This window comes from Rhamphochromis sp. 'chilingali' (assembly GCF_963969265.1).
Source record: "Rhamphochromis sp. 'chilingali' genome assembly, chromosome: 21".
Lineage (NCBI taxonomy): Eukaryota > Metazoa > Chordata > Actinopteri > Cichliformes > Cichlidae > Rhamphochromis > Rhamphochromis sp. 'chilingali'.
The window spans coordinates 17,491,775-17,510,121 of record NC_137949.1 but is presented as its reverse complement, the minus strand read 5'-3'; the positions used below and the strand labels follow the sequence as shown (position 1 = coordinate 17,510,121).

At 41.1% G+C, this 18,347-nt stretch overlaps 1 protein-coding gene across 1 annotated transcript; it reads right to left on the bottom strand.

Moving 5' to 3' along the window:
- Window positions 1-6,185: 6,185 nt before the first annotated feature.
- atp6v1c2 (ATPase H+ transporting V1 subunit C2) lies at window positions 6,186-14,897 on the bottom strand (the record flags this gene model as incomplete). Its single annotated transcript, XM_080870933.1, has 14 exons — window positions 14,787-14,897; window positions 14,439-14,610; window positions 13,986-14,053; window positions 12,198-12,280; window positions 11,921-11,983; window positions 11,657-11,751; window positions 10,505-10,596; window positions 10,306-10,401; window positions 10,156-10,224; window positions 8,638-8,730; window positions 8,459-8,546; window positions 8,286-8,383; window positions 8,082-8,205; window positions 6,186-6,275 (listed from the first exon to the last, which is right to left on the bottom strand). The coding sequence occupies exons 2-14, from the start codon at window positions 14,568-14,570 to the stop codon at window positions 6,186-6,188; spliced, it is 1,191 nt and encodes a 396-aa protein (XP_080727059.1). The 5' UTR covers window positions 14,571-14,610; window positions 14,787-14,897.
- Window positions 14,898-18,347: the final 3,450 nt, after the last annotated feature.

The window sequence follows — 18,347 nt, the reverse complement described above, 5'->3', positions numbered from 1 at the left end:
TCGTATCCATTGGAGTAACTTTGCGGTTGAGTTTTTTCCTTTTCCTTAGTATAAGTTACACTGTGCACGTAAACTCCAAATCTCAGTTTCAGAAGCTGGTAAGTCCTTACTCTGATTACAAGGTGCCAACATGAGCTGAGGTTATTGCGGTGCCTGCAGGTGATTCTTGGTTTCTGTTGTATGTGTATAGGTTTTACCTTCCCTGTGCTCATGAGTGTTTTCCTTTTACAGGTGTAAACCAAAAGCAGGAGACTTCTCTATTTCAAATTTTAGCTCCTTGTGTGGTGTTTTGTATTTTTACTTCTCTTCACTGTTCTTTTTTCATCCTTGATATTGTTTCAGTTGAGTTTACCCACACCTTATTATCCCACTTCCTGGCGTGTACGTATACATATAGACTGTGTGTTCTCTTTCAGTAAGGATGTCATCTAATCTTTCTCCCTTTCCAATCTTTCCTGTGTTTAGTTTATTTGGTTAGTTTATTGGAGTTTTTATTCCCTCCAACTGTGCAGTGCTTTTGGCTTTCTATATTTTCTCATTGCAGATTTTTCTTTGGTGTAATCTGACTCAAGCTTCACACTGGTCCACATAAAACACCATATAAGAATCCAAGGCCAAACAAGAATTAGTCATAAGTTCAACAGTAAAAAAAAAGTAAGCATTTGACAAAACTATATTTTCTTCTTTGGTGTGCTGTTAATCATCTTACAAAACCTGAAATGCAGCTTGTGACCCTTGTGAGCTCATGTTAGGAACCCCTGAAGTAAACTAGTACTGCTATATACTACTAGTGGTACAAAGAGTATTTTCATCCAGTTAGCAACATGTTTAGATGATATTTTTTTCTTCTTATTAACACATTAAATACATGCAAAGGTCCTCTTTATTATCACTACTGCAGAGGTGCATGCTGCTGTAGTATGCTTACAATTATGACAAACTTCATATTTAATCCACACTGTGAATGTTTACCTTCTCATACCTGTTGCAGCACAAAATTTACCTTCTGCATCACAGACGATACTGAGTCCCCAAACGTAATCTTGTAATAGGCAACACATGGATCAGATATTATTTATATCAGAGGAAAAACTTGTGGGCGTGCATACTGCTAAATGCAACCAGATGCATTAGGATATCTTGGCATCTTAGCAATTGCTGGCATATTGCATTTCACATATTTGCTACTGGGGCATATGAAATCTTAGTAAACCATACAAAATCAATCAACATACTAAACAGAATGATAGTATTGGAAAATGCACCACTGGTCTCCAGCTGTTGAGCAGAGTTGGCTGCAGATGTCTGTTAAGCACTTGATCACAGCCCACCTTAAAGCCTAAGAAAACCGAATTACGGTAGTGTTTTTCCACACGCTGCATGTTGTTATTGCAAAAATGTCAGTACTGCTTTAATTGGCAACACCACCTGGTGATTGTACAGACTATAAAAAATATACTGGCTAATTAAAAAAAAAACTGATTAGAAATTTTACTCTGAATATTGACCGCTCTACCTACTGAGCTATCCCTGCCCGTGGGTTGTTACAACATGGTGACTACTTTCAAAGTGAACCTGTTTTGCTTTTCTTTATTGTTTTTAGATACATGTACAGTTCCAGTAGTGGATATTCATAGTGAATGGCAAAAGGAGCTCTTTTCTCACCCTTGTATTTGTGTGATATCATTGAGGGGAAATTCCAAATATGGTCATTTCAGGCACACAGATCTGGCTCTGAACACAGCAGCCTCACTCACCTGCTCTCAAAGTTTCTATTTATGAAAGGCAACGAGTGAGAAAAAAGATGGTTTAAAAAGGGGGAGTTGTAAAGGGGGGAGGATCTAAGAAGCTGCACCAAGGCCTGATATAGCATAGGTGTGAACTGTGAATCATGCAAAAGTACTTTATTTCACTAGCTGGGCCCACGTCGTCATTTTAGGTTTGACAGCGTTTTAGTAGGTAAAGGTGAATGCTTGGACATGAATTGAGCTGCGGTTTGGGGAAGGCCTTGAAGGGGACTGGCGACGGCTCCTGGGCCTGGCAGATCCCCAAAGGCACCCCCTAGAAGCAGTAACAACTGTGCGATACGAAGGTCGAAGACGTCAGCGGAATAATTTGATTTTTCGATTCGACTTATTTATACAGCACCGGGGTGCTTAGCTGGTTAATTACTTCAGATAAGTTAGCAATAACGACTGAGCTGATTTCTGAATTAACAGAAGTGACAGCACCAGCTCGGGAAGAGTTGATGAATTGAAAGTACACACAAATCTTTTTTACACATACAAATCTTTTTTACAAGTACAAAATATTTATGACCACATTTTGAGCCCATATGAAAGACTGATTAGAGGAAAATAATCCGTATAATAATAACCCCCAAAATCGTCCGAGAGCAGAGTGCGAGTCCACTGGACTTCGTGGGAGATGATAAGCCGTTCAGACGCAGTCAGAACTGTGAGTCGACTTAGAGAGCAGTCTCGAATGATTGTGTCGAGGGTGAATGCCTGATGATGCTAGTGAAAGCACATGAGAAATGAAGGGACGCCATGAAGAATTATGTGCACGACGCAGTTTGGATGTCTTAAAAGGAGCAATAGAGGACAGAACCTGGCATCTCGGTACCACGAAGGTTCACCTTTACTTTGCTAAGGCAGGAAAGATGGCAGCGAAACTGGCATTGCGGTGCAGAAAGCATGCTGCTGCATTTGCGAATGAGGGATAAAGAGAGAACCTGGCATCTCGGTGCCAGAAGGGTTTACTACTGCTTTGCAATAACGGATGCAGAGAAACTGGCAACGTGGTGGAAGAAGATTGCTGCTGTGATTACGAATGATGGATATAGAAGGAACCAGCTTGAAGGATTCTCTAGCCATGATGGATGGACAGGAACTGGCAACTCAGGGGTAAGAAGCTTGTCACTGCGGTTTGCACATGGCAGATATAGCAAGAACCTAACACCACTGTGCTAGAAGGGTTTGCTGCTGCTTGCAATGATAGAAGCGGAGAAACTGGCAGTTCGGTAGTAGGGAAGCTAGATGCTGCATGCAAATGGGGGATGAAGAAAAACCTGGCAACCTGGTGCCTTTTTATTTATTTGTCTATGCAGACAACTGCCAATCCGATGGTAGAAAAGCTGCTGCTGCTTTCGCGAATGAGGGATAAAGGAACCTGGCAACCCGGTGCCGACATTTGCTATGGAGTTTAGCCGAGGAGGGAAGAGGCAGTGAACCTTGAAACTCTGTGCCCGAAGCATGCTGCATTTGCTACAGAGGGAAGGAGTACTGGCAACTCTGTGCCCTTTTTTCCCCCCTTAACTATGCTGAGAAACTGGCAACCCGATGGTCGAAAAGCTTGCTGCTGCTTTTGCGAACGAAGGAGAAAGGAACTTGGCAACCCGGTGCAGAAATTTGCGAAGGATGGATGGGTGGCTGAGAACCTGGCAACCCGGTGCCAAGGTTTGTTGCAGAGTTTTGCAGATGAGAGGTTGGGAACCTGGCCACTCAGTGCTGACGTTTGCTGCAGAGTTTAGGTTGGGAACCTGGCAACTCTGTGCCAGGTTTGTTGCAGAATTTTGTGGAGGAGGGATGAGTGGCTGAGAGGCTGGCAACCCAGTGCGATGTTTGCTGCAGAGTTTAGCAGAAGAGGGTTGAGTGGCCGAGAACCTGTAGCAGAGGAGGGATGAGTAGCCGAGAACCTGTAGCAGAGGAGGGATGAGTGGCCGAGAACCTGGCAACTCGGTGCCAACATTTGCTGCAGAGTTCAGCAGATGAGAGTTTGGGAACCTGGCAACTCGGTGCCAAGGTTTGCTGCAAAGTTTAGCAGAGGAGGGATGAGTGGCTGCAAACCTGGCAACTCGTTGCCCACGTTTGCTGCGGAGTGTGTGTGTGTATGTGTGTGTGTGTGTGTATGTGTGTGTGTGTGTGTGTGTGTGTGTGTGTGTGTGTGTGTGTGTGTGTGTGTGTGTTCTTTCCTGAGAAACTGGCAATTAAGTGGTAGGGAGCTTGCTGCTGCGTTTGCGAATGGCGGACAGGGAAGAACTGGGCAACCCAGTGCCAACTTGGATGAGCATTTAGCAAAAGGAGGGATGGAAACATCACGACGATGGAGAACAGTTGAGAGTATGGCGCTAGCGACAGATTTCCAGCTTGCATTAAATGGTTTTAGTGGGAACGAGAACAGAGCTGAGCTTCCCCCTGCTACCTGGCGCTGGCGGGTGGGTGGAGCTGTTGGAGCTGCGATTTGTTTGGAAGCGTGGATTCGGCGCTGGTGGCTAACTCGCCCGGCCTGTGACCCGTTTCGGAGCAACATGAGAGGAGCTGTGAGTTCTGCTGGCGGGCGACTTCGCTGGTTTTCGCTGAAGTGGCGGGCGGCCGGAGTTACTTCATGACTGGATTTAGCGGAGATAAACCGACTGGATGGATGGATGTAGCAGACCGTATGTAGGGTGGCGAGAAAACTGCTAGAAGGTCCTCAGCATTCGGTTTTTTGGAAGCGCCGCCGGAGGAAAAGCGATGGATGCCGAGGTTGAGTAGTTATTAACGTAAAATTACATTACTCCTAAGAGATGAGCTGTTTTTAAAGGTATTCGCCAAGAATGGACCCTGTTTGCACGTAAACGACAATGAACAGTTTGCTGAACTGGGGGGAACCTATCCGGTTGTTCAGTCTGACGTCACTAGCCGTGTCTGGGTCTAAACTCCGCTGCAGGTCCATATATCAAACGATCACTATGGCATTACTGAGAGTTGAAAAACTGTCTAAAGTCTTCATCTTTAATAAAATGATCAGCGTTCTGCTCTACCAGGTGTAACAATTGAGTTTAACATCCAGGCATCCATGAAAACGGAATTTATGACATTTAACGGAGTTAGAAGTTAGCAGGGAGATAGCTCGCTAGCTTCTATCTAAATACAATATAGCATGTCCTGACTGCGGGGTTTTGGAAACAAATTAAAACGTACAGCTCTGTTATCACTTCCAACATAAATGAAGACAGAAAGCTAAACAGCAGTGACGTTTGTAGGGTTACTGAAGTTTGGCTAGCTGGTATATAATGATGTGCTACGTGACCGCTAGCGACACAGCTATGTTAGCATAATATAAACAAGCTAACTTTTTTCCCACTCGATAAAAGTTACCGTGAGTGTTCTCGGTGGTCAGGAACAAATGTAATCGCATGGCAGGATGCTGTAAAAGGACCAAACTTCAGCCAGGAGAACAACTGAGATAATCCATCCACAATACGAGGTTAGTCATTCATATACTGCTGCATGGGCTGGGCTGTAGTTACATCCTAAGGTTTTAAAAACTGAGCTTAAATAAATGATTAGCGGTAATAAAAGCCGAGGGAGGTCAACAGTGATCACTGACTGTTTTAGGAGCTTTTTGAGATCAAATAGAAGAAAATACATAACATTAAACATGTTAACAACACAAATGCCATATTAAACGCAGACTACTTTAGACCCGGAAGTAGGATTCGTCGCGTCATCACTGAACAACCGGATATATAGATGACAACCGGAAGGAGTGTGTTTGGAGGCGTGGTCCCACTCCTGAAATTCCGATACATAATCTCCGGAATCCAGAAAAACACTATGGAGTTGAAAATGAGCAGAACGGCCCCACTTTAAGATTTTGAGACTTGCAACACATGAACATTCTGATCTAAATTGGGTCACAAGTGATTCATGAATCCATTCTCTGGATAATGCATTTCTAAATGTACTAGGCTGTCTTGCAGAATAACAGGCAATGGTGAATGAAGAAATCCATTTTATTTGTGCAAGCTGTAAGATTTCTAGAAATAATGTGCTCACCTAAAATGTTTGAAACCGACATTAATATTTACAGTACATATAGTTTTAAAATGAATCCCTGAAAAAAAAAATCCCTCTGATATTACACATATTTTAAGGTTTTCCACAATTCCATGTGCAGCACATGACAAACACAGGACACGTGCAGCTTGCTTTGTGGTGAAGACAACCCAAGGATTATTTACACCTTCCTGTATTTACACCTTACATCTTTCTCCTTTAAGGGAAATGTTGAAAACAATATATTTATATTCTCCGGTTTTATTTTAGCCATCGGGGTCTTTATGTTTCTGGCTGTGAGTGACTGAATGGGAACAAACCACAGCTTGTGGGTGCTTGCTCTTTCAGTCTTGCTGTTGACAGCTAGCTGATGTCCAACACGTTGGTGCTGATATGAAAGCAGATGTAGGAGAAGTACTCCTGCTGACAGAGTCCTGGGATGTCACAGCTCACCTGTTTGCAGATCAGACACAGAAAACAGTCACGCACACACTGAACCAGCAGCAGTGTTTCACTAAATTCAGCTTGAGTTTGTATGTTTTTATTATTTCCTTTTTCTCTCTGTTGTCTCGAAGGTCACGAGTGAACTTGACTGAGAGATATGTTATTTCCTGCTGACTGCTGACAGGTTCTTCCTCACTCAGACATCAACAATCTGGGAAAGCACTTCACTTGTTGGTCTGTCACTGGTCTTATATAACGATACAATTTTACCCAATAAACTATTTGCAATAATTCTGTCATGTTCTTGGGTCTTTTGCCGTTTTTTGGTCATTTGGGTTCTGCTGTTGTTAAATATCTTCAGTTTATTTCTTAGTTTGTTCCCGTGTTTAGTTACTTCCTGTTTTATTTTATTACTTATTTGTCTCTAGTGCTTTGTATTAAGTTTCACATCCCTTGTCTCGTTGCCTCAGTTGGGTTCAGCTGTCCTCCCAGGTGTCTCTTGTTTGCATTAATCACCTTGTATCCATATTCCTTCAATTTGTGTGGGGTCTTCGTTTTGTTCTCCCTCATGGTTCTGTGTGTGGCCCTGCTCTGTTTCACTAGTTATTGGATTTCTCATTCCTGTCCAGCTTTTATTTTCTATTTTGTATGAGTGCAGCATTAAACCTGTGTTTGACTTTATTCCTGTCTCCTGTGTTTCTGCATTTGCATCCAAATCCTGCCTGCAGCAGATGCACATCATGCACAATTAATTTGTGAAAACATTTAGCTTTAAGTTATTTGTTGTTGCTTGAGTCTTGATTTCAAAATGTTTAATATTTTTAACCTAAAAAAAAACAAAAAAAAAAACAGGCTACATGAAAAGGTTCAGGTAAAAATTTACATTTTACATCACCAAGCAGCAAAATAACTGTGCACATTGAGGAAAGTGCTTACAGTCAAACCCAGAGAAGTAAAAGCTGTTACAACAGTTAAAAGGGGTCCAAGAGTACACTACGAATGTTCCACTGTTCAAAAATGAAATCTCATACTTCTGTCTGTGCTACTTTTGTAGAAACACTCTTATTTAAAAAGTAAACTACAGCAAGTTTCCAATCAAATTAAATAGCAAATAATTCAACTGTTATGAGATTGCATATTGTTGAAAAAAATAAGGTTTGAAATTTTTAAATAATGTCTACCTGCAAAAAGCTCATTTTTAGTTTATCAGGATTAGTTCAGGCAGGCCATCAAGTCGAGCACTCCCAGCAAATGAGCTCATCTGTAACACAGTGCAGATCAGATTCTCCTACGTATCTATTTGATAAGCTGATTTAACCTGGCCACAGTTGTTGTGAGCCACCTTGCTGCCTAACTCTACCCAAACTCATAATTTTGAGGCTCTGTTTGATTTACTGAGTCACACAAAAGCTTCACTTGGATACACCATGTTTCCCATTAGTGTTAACAGTTTTTTTTAAAGAACAACATTAAGGTGGACATTTCATCTTTTACTAAGGAAAGTATCATGGGTATGTTTGCAAAAGACAACACAATGAATACCGTACAAAATGGCCCAGATCATTCCTTCCACTAATTTTCAGATATCTGTGTCTGTGTGATAAATCTATGTAGCACACAACTGACGAGGCCAGCATTAGATGACAACTTCATGCTTTCATCCATATATGGTCCCTCCCAGCTTCAACAAACAAGATGTTGTCAGTTAAATCCCTCAATTTGTGGCTTTTCCAACTAATGTTGGTGCATCCATCTTCTGTATGTCTGTGCTTTACATTACTATAATGACAACATTATAACACTATGGCTTCTTACATCAGTAATGCTGGCGGTGGGGTCCAGATGCACAAACAGTGAAGCGAGTTCTTCTTTGAGTTTCTTCGAGTGCTTCCTGTCAGTCTGCAGTAGAAGAGCCTGATAATTCACAGGTAACCCATACCTGAAAGGCAATATCATCACATGAATCAATCGCGAGCCTTCTTCACGAAAAAAAAATCATCACTGTCATCAGGTGCCGACCTCAGGACTGATTCCACAAACACCCGCAATGCTTTCAAGTGAATCCAGGCAACAAACACTTCACTGAAATTCACCTTCAGCCAGCGTACAAAGATTCCCTGTGAAAGAGAGAAGCGCATTAATAAAACATAAAAAAAAAAACCTTCAGAGAGTGTGTGTAATGTTTGACTCACATATTGCTCCTTTTTGTGAAAACTAAGCTGCATAATCTCCCGCTGTTTCTGCTCCTCCAGATCAAAGCTGTAGTCCCGCACAAAGAACCTGTGTGGACCAGAGGCTACACTTTGGTAATTCAAACAGACAACACAGATTTGACTATATTGGGTGTTTTCTGTCACACCATCCTGCTTACTTGCTTCCCTGGGCTTTGGCTTTGAATTCACACACAGCTCTTTTGAAAAGTGTCACTGAGAAGACTCCCCCCTCTCCGTTCTCATACAGCTTCCTGACAGTCACATAAGACAACAATAGAAAAGATGTAGCAACAAGGTAAAAGACAACAAGGAGTAAGTCAAGTAGTGTTTACTTGCATTTGAACTTATTGCTGCAGGTTCATTTCAAGTCTGTGTTTATTAAGCCAATATAAAGCGCCTTGAAGCAACTGTTGGCGCTATATAAATAACGCTGAATTGAATTATATGGAATTTGTCATGAGTCCTTAACAGACTGATCACAATGTAATAGCAGGTTGATAGGATTTACATGGGCAAAATCAGGTTCACTGTAAGAAAAACACTCATCGGCCACTTTGTTAGGTAAACCAAGTAGTAGGGTCAGAATTTGGCATAAACAACATGAAAGCATGGATCCATCTTGCATTGTCATCAGGCTTGTGGTGGTGGTGTAATGGTGTGGGGGATATTATCTTGGCAAACTAACTGAGTATCATCTGAACACCTGTTGCTGACCATGTCCATTGCTTTATGACCACAGTGTACCCATCTGCTGATGGCTGCTTCCAATGCTTGCATGACAGTGAGTTCACTGTACTCAAATGGCCTCCACAGTCACCAGATCTCAATCAAATAGAGCACCTTTGGGATGCAGTGGAATGAGGTTTTGCATCATGGATGTTAGCTGACAAATCTGACGCATGTGCGTGATGCTGTCCTGTCAATATGGACCAAAATCTCTGAGAAATGTTTCCAGCATTTTGCTGAATCTACACCAGTACAACAAGTTGTACCTAATATAGTGGCCAGTAAGTGTATGAATGTTACAAAAACTAAGATGGAATGTGGAGTGTTATTTTCTAGAAGTTAAACAATTATCAATTTAGCTGTCTAGGCCTTATACTGACAAAAGAGTGTCTTACAAGTGATAAGTAGATTTCTTGGATCAGGGGTGCCTCCAAGGGGGGCAAAGGGGGCACTGGCCACCTCCCAAAATTTGCTGGCCCCCCCAGTGGCTCTTCCTGGCAAGATTGTCCTATGTTGGTAACAATTTTAACAAACATGAGCACAAGTGATAGGAAGACACCCTACATTGAGTTGAAACATTAACTTGCGATTTATTTATGCATATACAATTTTTGTCATTGGTATTGTGTCACTTGGTATGACCCTCACAATTTCCCCTTCCTGTTTTGGATGAAATTATTTTTTTTATAGAAATTGGATTATTTCCTGCACGTCAGCTATGACAAAGTTATTTTTTTCATGTCAACTTTAACATTTTACTTGTCAAAAAAGACATTTTCTTTTCGCTGCTGCAGATCCAGGCCAAAAGACTCTTACTTTCTGCCGGTAATGAAACACCTGCGGTTACTTAGCCTGACCTTTTGGATGCTGAGAGCAGCTACCGGTGCACTTGTACTTGGATCGAGTAGAATTGTTTGTCTCATGGCCAAGAGTGCATAAAGACAGCTCACCTGCTCGACCGCGGAACCACAAATTTTGACAACGACTCGTAACTCCTCTCCCATTGCGAGTAGCTCCCTCTGTGACCAGAAAATATGCAGAAACAAACATTTTAATATTAAGACTATCCCAGAAAAACATAGTCATGTTGTGTCACTGACCGGGCCACCACTACCAGCAGAGTGGTGAGGTACTCTGAGACCACCAGGTCTTCTTTCCTCACGACATCATTCAGACTGCAAGTTTGTAAATTGCCACTGCAGAGACAGAAATTCCACTTTAGTATGTAGATATGTAAACATGCATATCTATAGATAATGTAGGGATTTATTTCTATTTAATATAACTAATGTTTCTCACTCTAGTTTGTGCTCGAGGTTTTGCAAGCTCGCTTTCACACTGTTGTACGCTGCAGAACGTGATTTTAACTCTGCCTCCACCTGCGAAACTTCCTGAAACACATGCAGGTGTTAAAACTTGGGTAGGCAACATGTTTCTACCATCTGAGAGGGAACTAGAATCATGTAGCTGCTTCAGAATTTGTTTTCAGCCTTTGGAAAAGCTTTGGTTTTTGCCAAACGTCTTTTCAGAGTTTATAATTTGAATAAAGTGTTGGAAATGGTTAAAAACAGAGGACTTTGAAGTGGAGGAACAAAGTCTGAATTAAGTGTGATGTCAAAAATCAGCAGTGACTTGTTCTGGTGGACAGAGCTTAAACAGGAGAAGCTGTATAGTGCTCACTTTCAATTTTAGGAGTATTTTTTCTCCCTCGTAGTATTTAGCTTTAACAGCACACACATCAAATATGTAATGCGTTTACTAAATACAGAAACAATTTTAAGACAATGTAACCTGCAAGTTTATCTTTATTCTACTGATGTCAGCGTTAATCTCGTTAAAATGACGTTAACGCCATAACCCCATTAACATGGCAAGTCTCCGTTAGCGAGTTAGCGCATATTGCCCCGTGCGTGGGGCTGCATGGCGTCAACGCATTAGTGTGGTTAGCTCGTTAATGTGTTAGCTGACAGCACTACTTTATTCATTTTAAATGTAACTGAATGTAGTGAAATTACAATCTAGTAGTACAATCTAGTTTACTCTGCCATTAGTAGGATTTCTGTGACACACTGTGTAAAGAGTTGTTCAATATCTAGTGTAACTCTGGCTTGAAAATATGAAAATGTAAGAGTTTGTTGTGATGATTGTTAGCTGTGGTTTATTTATAGCCTCGTGTTGGGATTTTACTACTGCTTTTATACTTCAAATATCAGAAAAGTGAGTCAGTTCATTAAGATTATGAATAAAATATGTAAGTAACTTCTAATGTAAACATTTTATAACATCGCCCAGTCATATAAAACTGCATATGAAGGTATGCTAACAGGTAAATATGTTAGCATGTGAACTGTGACTTTGCTGTGTTTTTTGTGTCTTGACAAGAGTTTAGTTATAAATTGCTGTCATATTTATGTCATTAATTATCATCCCCACTTTTTTATGATGTTGTACCTTGTTGATGATTTCTGCCAGACTGGAGAGAGTTAGAGATGTAGGATATTTTGCTTTGTCCCACTGAAACTTGATCATGAAGTTCATCAAGTCAACTAAGAGAGAGAGGAAAAAACACAAGTTGTGTATCCAAATGACACAACTTTAAACACACCTAGGGTTTGGTATGTCTTTAAAAAAAAAAAATCAAGCAGATACTACAGATGTGGTTTATAATAGGAGTCACACAGAACTGCACTCCAGCTCAAAGAGCAGATAAAATACCCCTCAGAGACTTGAGGTAAGCTTTCAGGGGTGACAGGGCTGCTCTCTGGTTCTTGCTGTGGTCTGATGGGGGGAGAGTAATCAGACATGCTGGTTAGCCTGGTCTGCTGTTGTTCTCTCCTACAGCCTGCAAGCATTAGTCTACAGTAAAAGCATCAGGCCTTTAATGGAGTTTTTCAGTAGCTGTTAGTCTTAATAGCAGTGTGTATGTGGCCTGTATCCAGTTTTACTATGAGATAATTAACACTCTCAGCGTGTGTGTTTGTGTGTGACTCACCTCCATTGGCCAAAGCATTTTCCAGCACTTTGTCACTAGACTCCAGCACCTCCTTCATACACTGGCATGTTTTTTTGATCACACTGACCAGGCGACAGGAGAAACACCATCATTACACAGTGTTTATATGTTTTGCATAAAGTTCCTGCACAATGAACTGCTGATGTAGAAACATCTCAGACTGAAGAAAAAGTAAGGAATAAAACTAAAGAAATCTTTTTGCATTAAAGACTTCCCCTGATGCTCTGCTTGCTTGCTTGCCTAACTTGTCTCTGTGCAGATCTCTACACTGTCCAGAGCTCCTCAAGTGTGACGTAACTGTTTTCTGTCCTTGGTTTGCCTGTTGCCTGTTTTCAAGCCTCTTATATAGTTTCGCAAGTGTACCAGTTGCTCGAGTGAGCTCGGTTTTAGCAATGATTTTGCTCACTTAGCTTAGTTTTTCATAAATCTTGCTGAGGTGTTTCAAGGACACCCGCTTGCTTGCCTATACGTCATATTTCTATTCTTCAGTAAGTCAGAAACAGACCATCACAGAGAAGTGTTCCTGTTAGATTCTATTATAGATGGCCGTAGTTTCCAGGTCTGGAAAATTAAGCCAAAACGGAAGTGCCTCGCACCTGCATTCTTTCAAATGGCCAGCAAGGCCTGAGTCCACTGGCTGCCAAAAGGCTTCTGGTAGTATAAACGTCTATGGGGGAAAAAGTCCACAACTCTCATCTAAACACTTTCCTGATCAATTGATGGGCTTAATGGCTAGTTTAAAGTCTTTATTTGGTACATAACTATAATTATTTGAATCAGATAGGAGGGTTATTTATGTTATGAATTCACTGCAAGCAGTAATACACATACAATCACATCCAAATTCTTTCAATGGTTGTGCAACTGTTTAATTAAATGGCAAAATTATGATATCAAAAAAGTCTGGGCTCCACGCTTCATATTAAGACTTCAGTGGATGACATCACCAGGGTCTGTCCATCCATCCATCCTCAGGGTTTTCAGGGTTGCAGATGGCTGCATTTACCAGCAACATAAGTTATGCTTACTTTTTTACTTAGTGAAGTTCTTTCTTACATTTTCATTGTGCAATTCAACATTTCAACACCTGAAAATACTGACATTCACACCTCTTTGTGGTTTTTTGTTTTGTTTTTTTCCATGTTCTATGTTTTCCATGTAACTCAAACTGCATTTCTTATATTTGAGATTTTACTTTTCAATAGACAAAAACTGATAATTAAATTCTTACTGTTTTCGCTAGTAAGATATTAATTACTTAGTAGTGAATTATAGGTTTCATAGTTTTAATTAATGCAACTAGTCTAAAGTATCTGCTGTCATAATTAAAGTTTTGTTATGATTTTCACTTTTCCTAGCATTTAAATCTGTTTTTCTGGCCCATGTCCTGCTTTTCCCAGTTTGTTTCCTTATTTTTTTCAGTCGCATAAGTAAATTTTTAACTTTAGTTGGATTTATGGGGTTCTTTGTGTTTAAGTTCTTACCTTTAATACTCATTTTACTTTAGGGTGAACTGTCTCTTTAAAGTCTGCACTGTGTCAGCTCAAATGCACCAGCAGTGAATTTAAAAGCAGGAGGGAAAACTAACCGATAGCTGCCCCTGACCATCAATTAATCATGGCACAGACTGCACAGGAGCTCAGAATCATTGGGTCTTAATGAGGAACAAAGCCGCACATGAAAATGCAAACATGCGATGATTAATGAGACAAACGTATTCATTAATCAGCAGGAACAGATTGAGAGCAGCACATTCAGCTTTTTTACCTTTCAGCCAGCGTGTCGAGTTTGGAAAGATCATCTGACACGCTGAGCAGACTGTCCAGTACTCCCACCTGAGGTCATGGCACACACAGCACAGTTAATGTTACTGCAACCTGCGTTTAATAAATCTGACTTCATAAGACCCTGCATTTACAATCACTACATCTAAAGCTGCTTAATGTCTGAACTCTTGATGATACGGAAATGCATTTCCTGGAAGACAAGATGCTCATTGATCACGTTGAGTGAAACGATTCAGATGGAAATTTTGCCTCAAACTGTAGAGAGCAACCTGAGCCTTTACCTCTTCATCAGAGAAAGACACCAAACACCATCACTCTCCTGTACTGCTACAAACACAGAGTTAACACACACTCGCGCCACTTACTCTTTGTTTTTGTTAGGGCTGAGACACAATACCATTTTTTTTATCATTCAGATGATGCACATCCTCACCTTAAGATCTGGAATGGAGAACTTGCAGCAGGAGGAGGCCAGGTTGGTTTTGGCAATGGTGCGCTTGAGTTTCTCTACACTGGTTAAACTTGTTTTGTCCAGTGGAACAGAAATCAGCCAAAAGTCCGTCATGACTTCCCACAGGTACTGCCTTTGGCACCAAACTGTGATCCTTAGCAGACAAACTTATAATAACATGAACTCTACCACTGAAATATGTAGAGTCTTATTCTAAGGCAGATTTGTAAAATGGCATGATTCACCTGTGCTCAGGATTTTGTTCTTTCAGCTCTTGCCTTGATAATGCAATAAAGGAAAGAGGAACCTCTTTTCAGAGCAGAGGCTTACCTTCAGGTTATCTTCATGACTGTGCTGTGCCTGTCCCCGTGTGAGTGTTGGAGAGTCTGAGCAGCAGCTCCACCTGAGACTGGCTGACAGCCAGCCCACTGTCCTCTGCTGTCTGTCACCAGAAGCAGTTACATCACTCCAGGTGATCTGAGCACAAAACAAAATAGTCGCCATTTTTGTGTGTGTTTGTGTGGATGTGGCTGACTAATATATCGATGAGCGCGAAGAATATAAGTCCAATTCGTAAAGATAAACATAAAGATCTGATTAAAATGAATCGGACGGTTCAAGAATGGTATGATCTTTTTGATGCCAACAAATAATCTCTGTATAATCTCTTGTACATATTTCTAATTTCACAAAGGAAGTTTGGCTTATATATACAGTGGAGGTAAAAAGCTGAAGTACTTACCAGAAACATAAACAACATCCTCCAAAATGAAGCCAACCGTTATTTACTGCATTACAATAACACTGAAGCAACATTCAAAGTTCCACCCATGATAAGATAAAAGAGGAAAAATATAAGGAAGAGGATATAAAGGCAAGTATTCAAGAGCCTCAGACAATAAACTCACAAATAAACCTCTTCAAGCTCATTTTTAATTTGGACAAAATGCCAATGTTATTAAGAACATTTAAATGATACAGTCCAATTGTATATGTGAAATAGCCCATTAGCCTGAACACTGGAGCGCTGTTAAATAAATGACCCGACCACTTCTGTTCAATGAACATATCACATTTCATTTAGCAAAAATAATAATTTAGATATGTATAATTATAAATGAAAACTATAAGAAGAATAAGAAAAAAAGAATAAGAATAAAATAGTCTACAATATTCAACTGAAATGTGAAATGTATAGTGCTTAAACTCTCACAAAAACAAAGAGTCCACATTCTGGACTCTTTGCTCTACAGCTAGATTTTTATGAGATTGTACATTTTGGCATTAAAGGAAATGAAACTCCAGCTAAGGAGCCATAAAAAGCATTTTCATTGATTTAGTTTTCAGCTTCAGACAGAAGTCAAGAATATAATCAAGTAGAAATTGAAGGAAACATGGCGATAGCAAAGGGAAATAGGTAAGAAAAGGATGATGGTTTCACATCGGTGCGTTGGTGGTTCTTTGTGTCTGGGGGTGGGCTCACTCCTTGGCGGCTGCTTATCGGGGCCTGGAGCCTGGGGCTCGCTCGGGCCACTTCGGAGGTGGGGTGCCCCCGGCGTCTCGGCCTGGGGCTCGGTCACTCAGGCACAGCTGGCTGCCGGCGGAGCTCACAGGCGCGTCACTGCAACTCCCCCTGGCTTCTGCTCCGCGGCTGCTGAGTGAGCCCTCATCTGGGACTGTCCTCAGCTCTTTCTGGGACAGTGGCGCGGCTGCCCCTCTGTTGGTCTTCCTTGGTCTCTTGTGTTCTGGGGGCCTCTTGTCTGGAGTTTTGATCTCCTCCATACCTGCTTCATGCCCTGGAGGAGGGGGCTGTGGCCCCCCCACACCCTCTAGCAGATCATTACATGAAGGAACCTTTTAAAAAAACAAGCGCGTCCATACTCACAGGTGTACACACGGGTGATCACACCCACAAACTACACCCTTTTTGGCTCCTACCTCAAAGCACACTGTGTTCTGTTGATCTTATGTGCTGCACAATAATGTTTAATATTTAGTATTTACTGTCATATTCCCATATATCATTGTGATGTTGTTTATTCTATTACTCTTGTTTTCTTTTTTCTTTCTCAGCAGGTGATCCAGGTGATCGATATATGCATTTTCTTTTTCTTTTTTTTTTCCTGCCCATTCTGTTGGTTTTTGTTTTTTGCCCTTCTCCCCCGTCCCTCTTCTCGGCTGTTTTTCTTTCCCCCAGTCAAATCTGTCCCGTATTCAGCAAGTGAAAATAAAATAAACAATAAAAGGTGAATCAAATGGACCATTATGGCAAGGCTGGGATGGTCAATTTGGTAAAGTAAATCCGTTGGGCATCTTTCTTTGCCTTTAGACAACAATTCTGATGGCAAAAGAACCAAACGGGACAGGCAAAAGAAAAAAAAAATAGGATGATGGTTTCACAGAAATGGAAGGAAAGGAGAAACTGGGATGTATAAGAAGGAGTATAAAACAATAAACTATTATCAAGACTCGGATTTGAAGACATTGGATTAAACTTAACATAATTTATATCTATTTATAGCTTCCCCCCCCCCCCCCCCCCCCCCCTCATCTTGACTCTCTAACTTTACCTCCAAAATAGTCAACCTAAGCTGTCCTGCTGATGTACTCATTTCCAATCTTTTTCATTCTGATCACTCTCAATGAAAACAAATCTGCCACCTCCTGTCTTTTTGTTAGTACCACCATCTCCAAACCTTACATCACAGCAGGTCTCACTACCATCTTGGAACCTTTTTCTTTCACTCTTGCTGCTATTCTTCTGTCACAAATTACCCCTGACACTCATCTCCACCCACTCATCCCTGCCTGTCTCCCTTCTTTACCTCTCTCTTGCACTGTCCATTGCTTTGAATTGACCCCAGGTATTTCACTTGTACACCTTCTCTACCTCTACTTATAGCAGCTTCTCCTTTTTACCTGTCTCTCTCTCATTCACACATATATTCTGTCTTGCTTTTACTGACTTTCATTCCTCTTCCAATCAGAGGATAACTGCAAATCTCCAGACTCTTTCCCACCTACTCTCACTACAGATCACAATGTTGTCTTCTAACATCATAGTCCATGGAGACCCCTGCCTGACCTCATCTGTCAGCCTGTCCATCACCACCGCAAACAAGAATGGGCTCAGAGCCAATCCCTAATGTAATCCCACCTCCACCTTGAACCCATCTGTCACCCCGCACACCTAACCACAGTGTCACTGTCCTCATACATGTCCTGCATCGCCCTCACATACTTCTCTGACACTTCTGGCTTCCTCATGCAGTACCACAGTTCTGCTCTTAGCATCCTATCATATTATTTATGTAGATCGACAAAGAAACAATGCAACTCCTTATGGCCTTTTCTATAACTTCTCCTTCATCACTCTCAAAGCAAACATTAAATCTGTAGTGATTTTATTCAGCAGGAAGCCATACTGCTGCTCATTGATCATTACCTCTCTTCTTTAGCTTGTTTCAGCAACTCTTTCCCATATATCCGTGGTATGGTTCATCAGCTTTATCCCCGTGTAGTACATGTAGTACATTTCCATCTCTGTCCTTAATCACTCCAACCTGTTGCACATTCTTTTCAAATTGGTCTTGCTGCCTTTAGCCAATCATTATAAATTGTCTCCTTCTTTAGTGTCCAACCTAACCTCACTATAAGCCATTTCCTTTGGCTTCACCACCTCTCTATTTGTTGTACCTAGGTTCCTAGTACACATGTCTTCTTTCTTCATCTTCTGGACATCCTTCCTTTGAATAATCTAAGGAGCTTGGAAAGAAAAACGACTGGACTTCCTTAAGTGTTTTCTTTCCAAGCTCCTTAGATTACCATGGCCTGGATGACTGAGAACCTACACAGACATCCTCCTTTGAATACTTTACTGAATACATTATT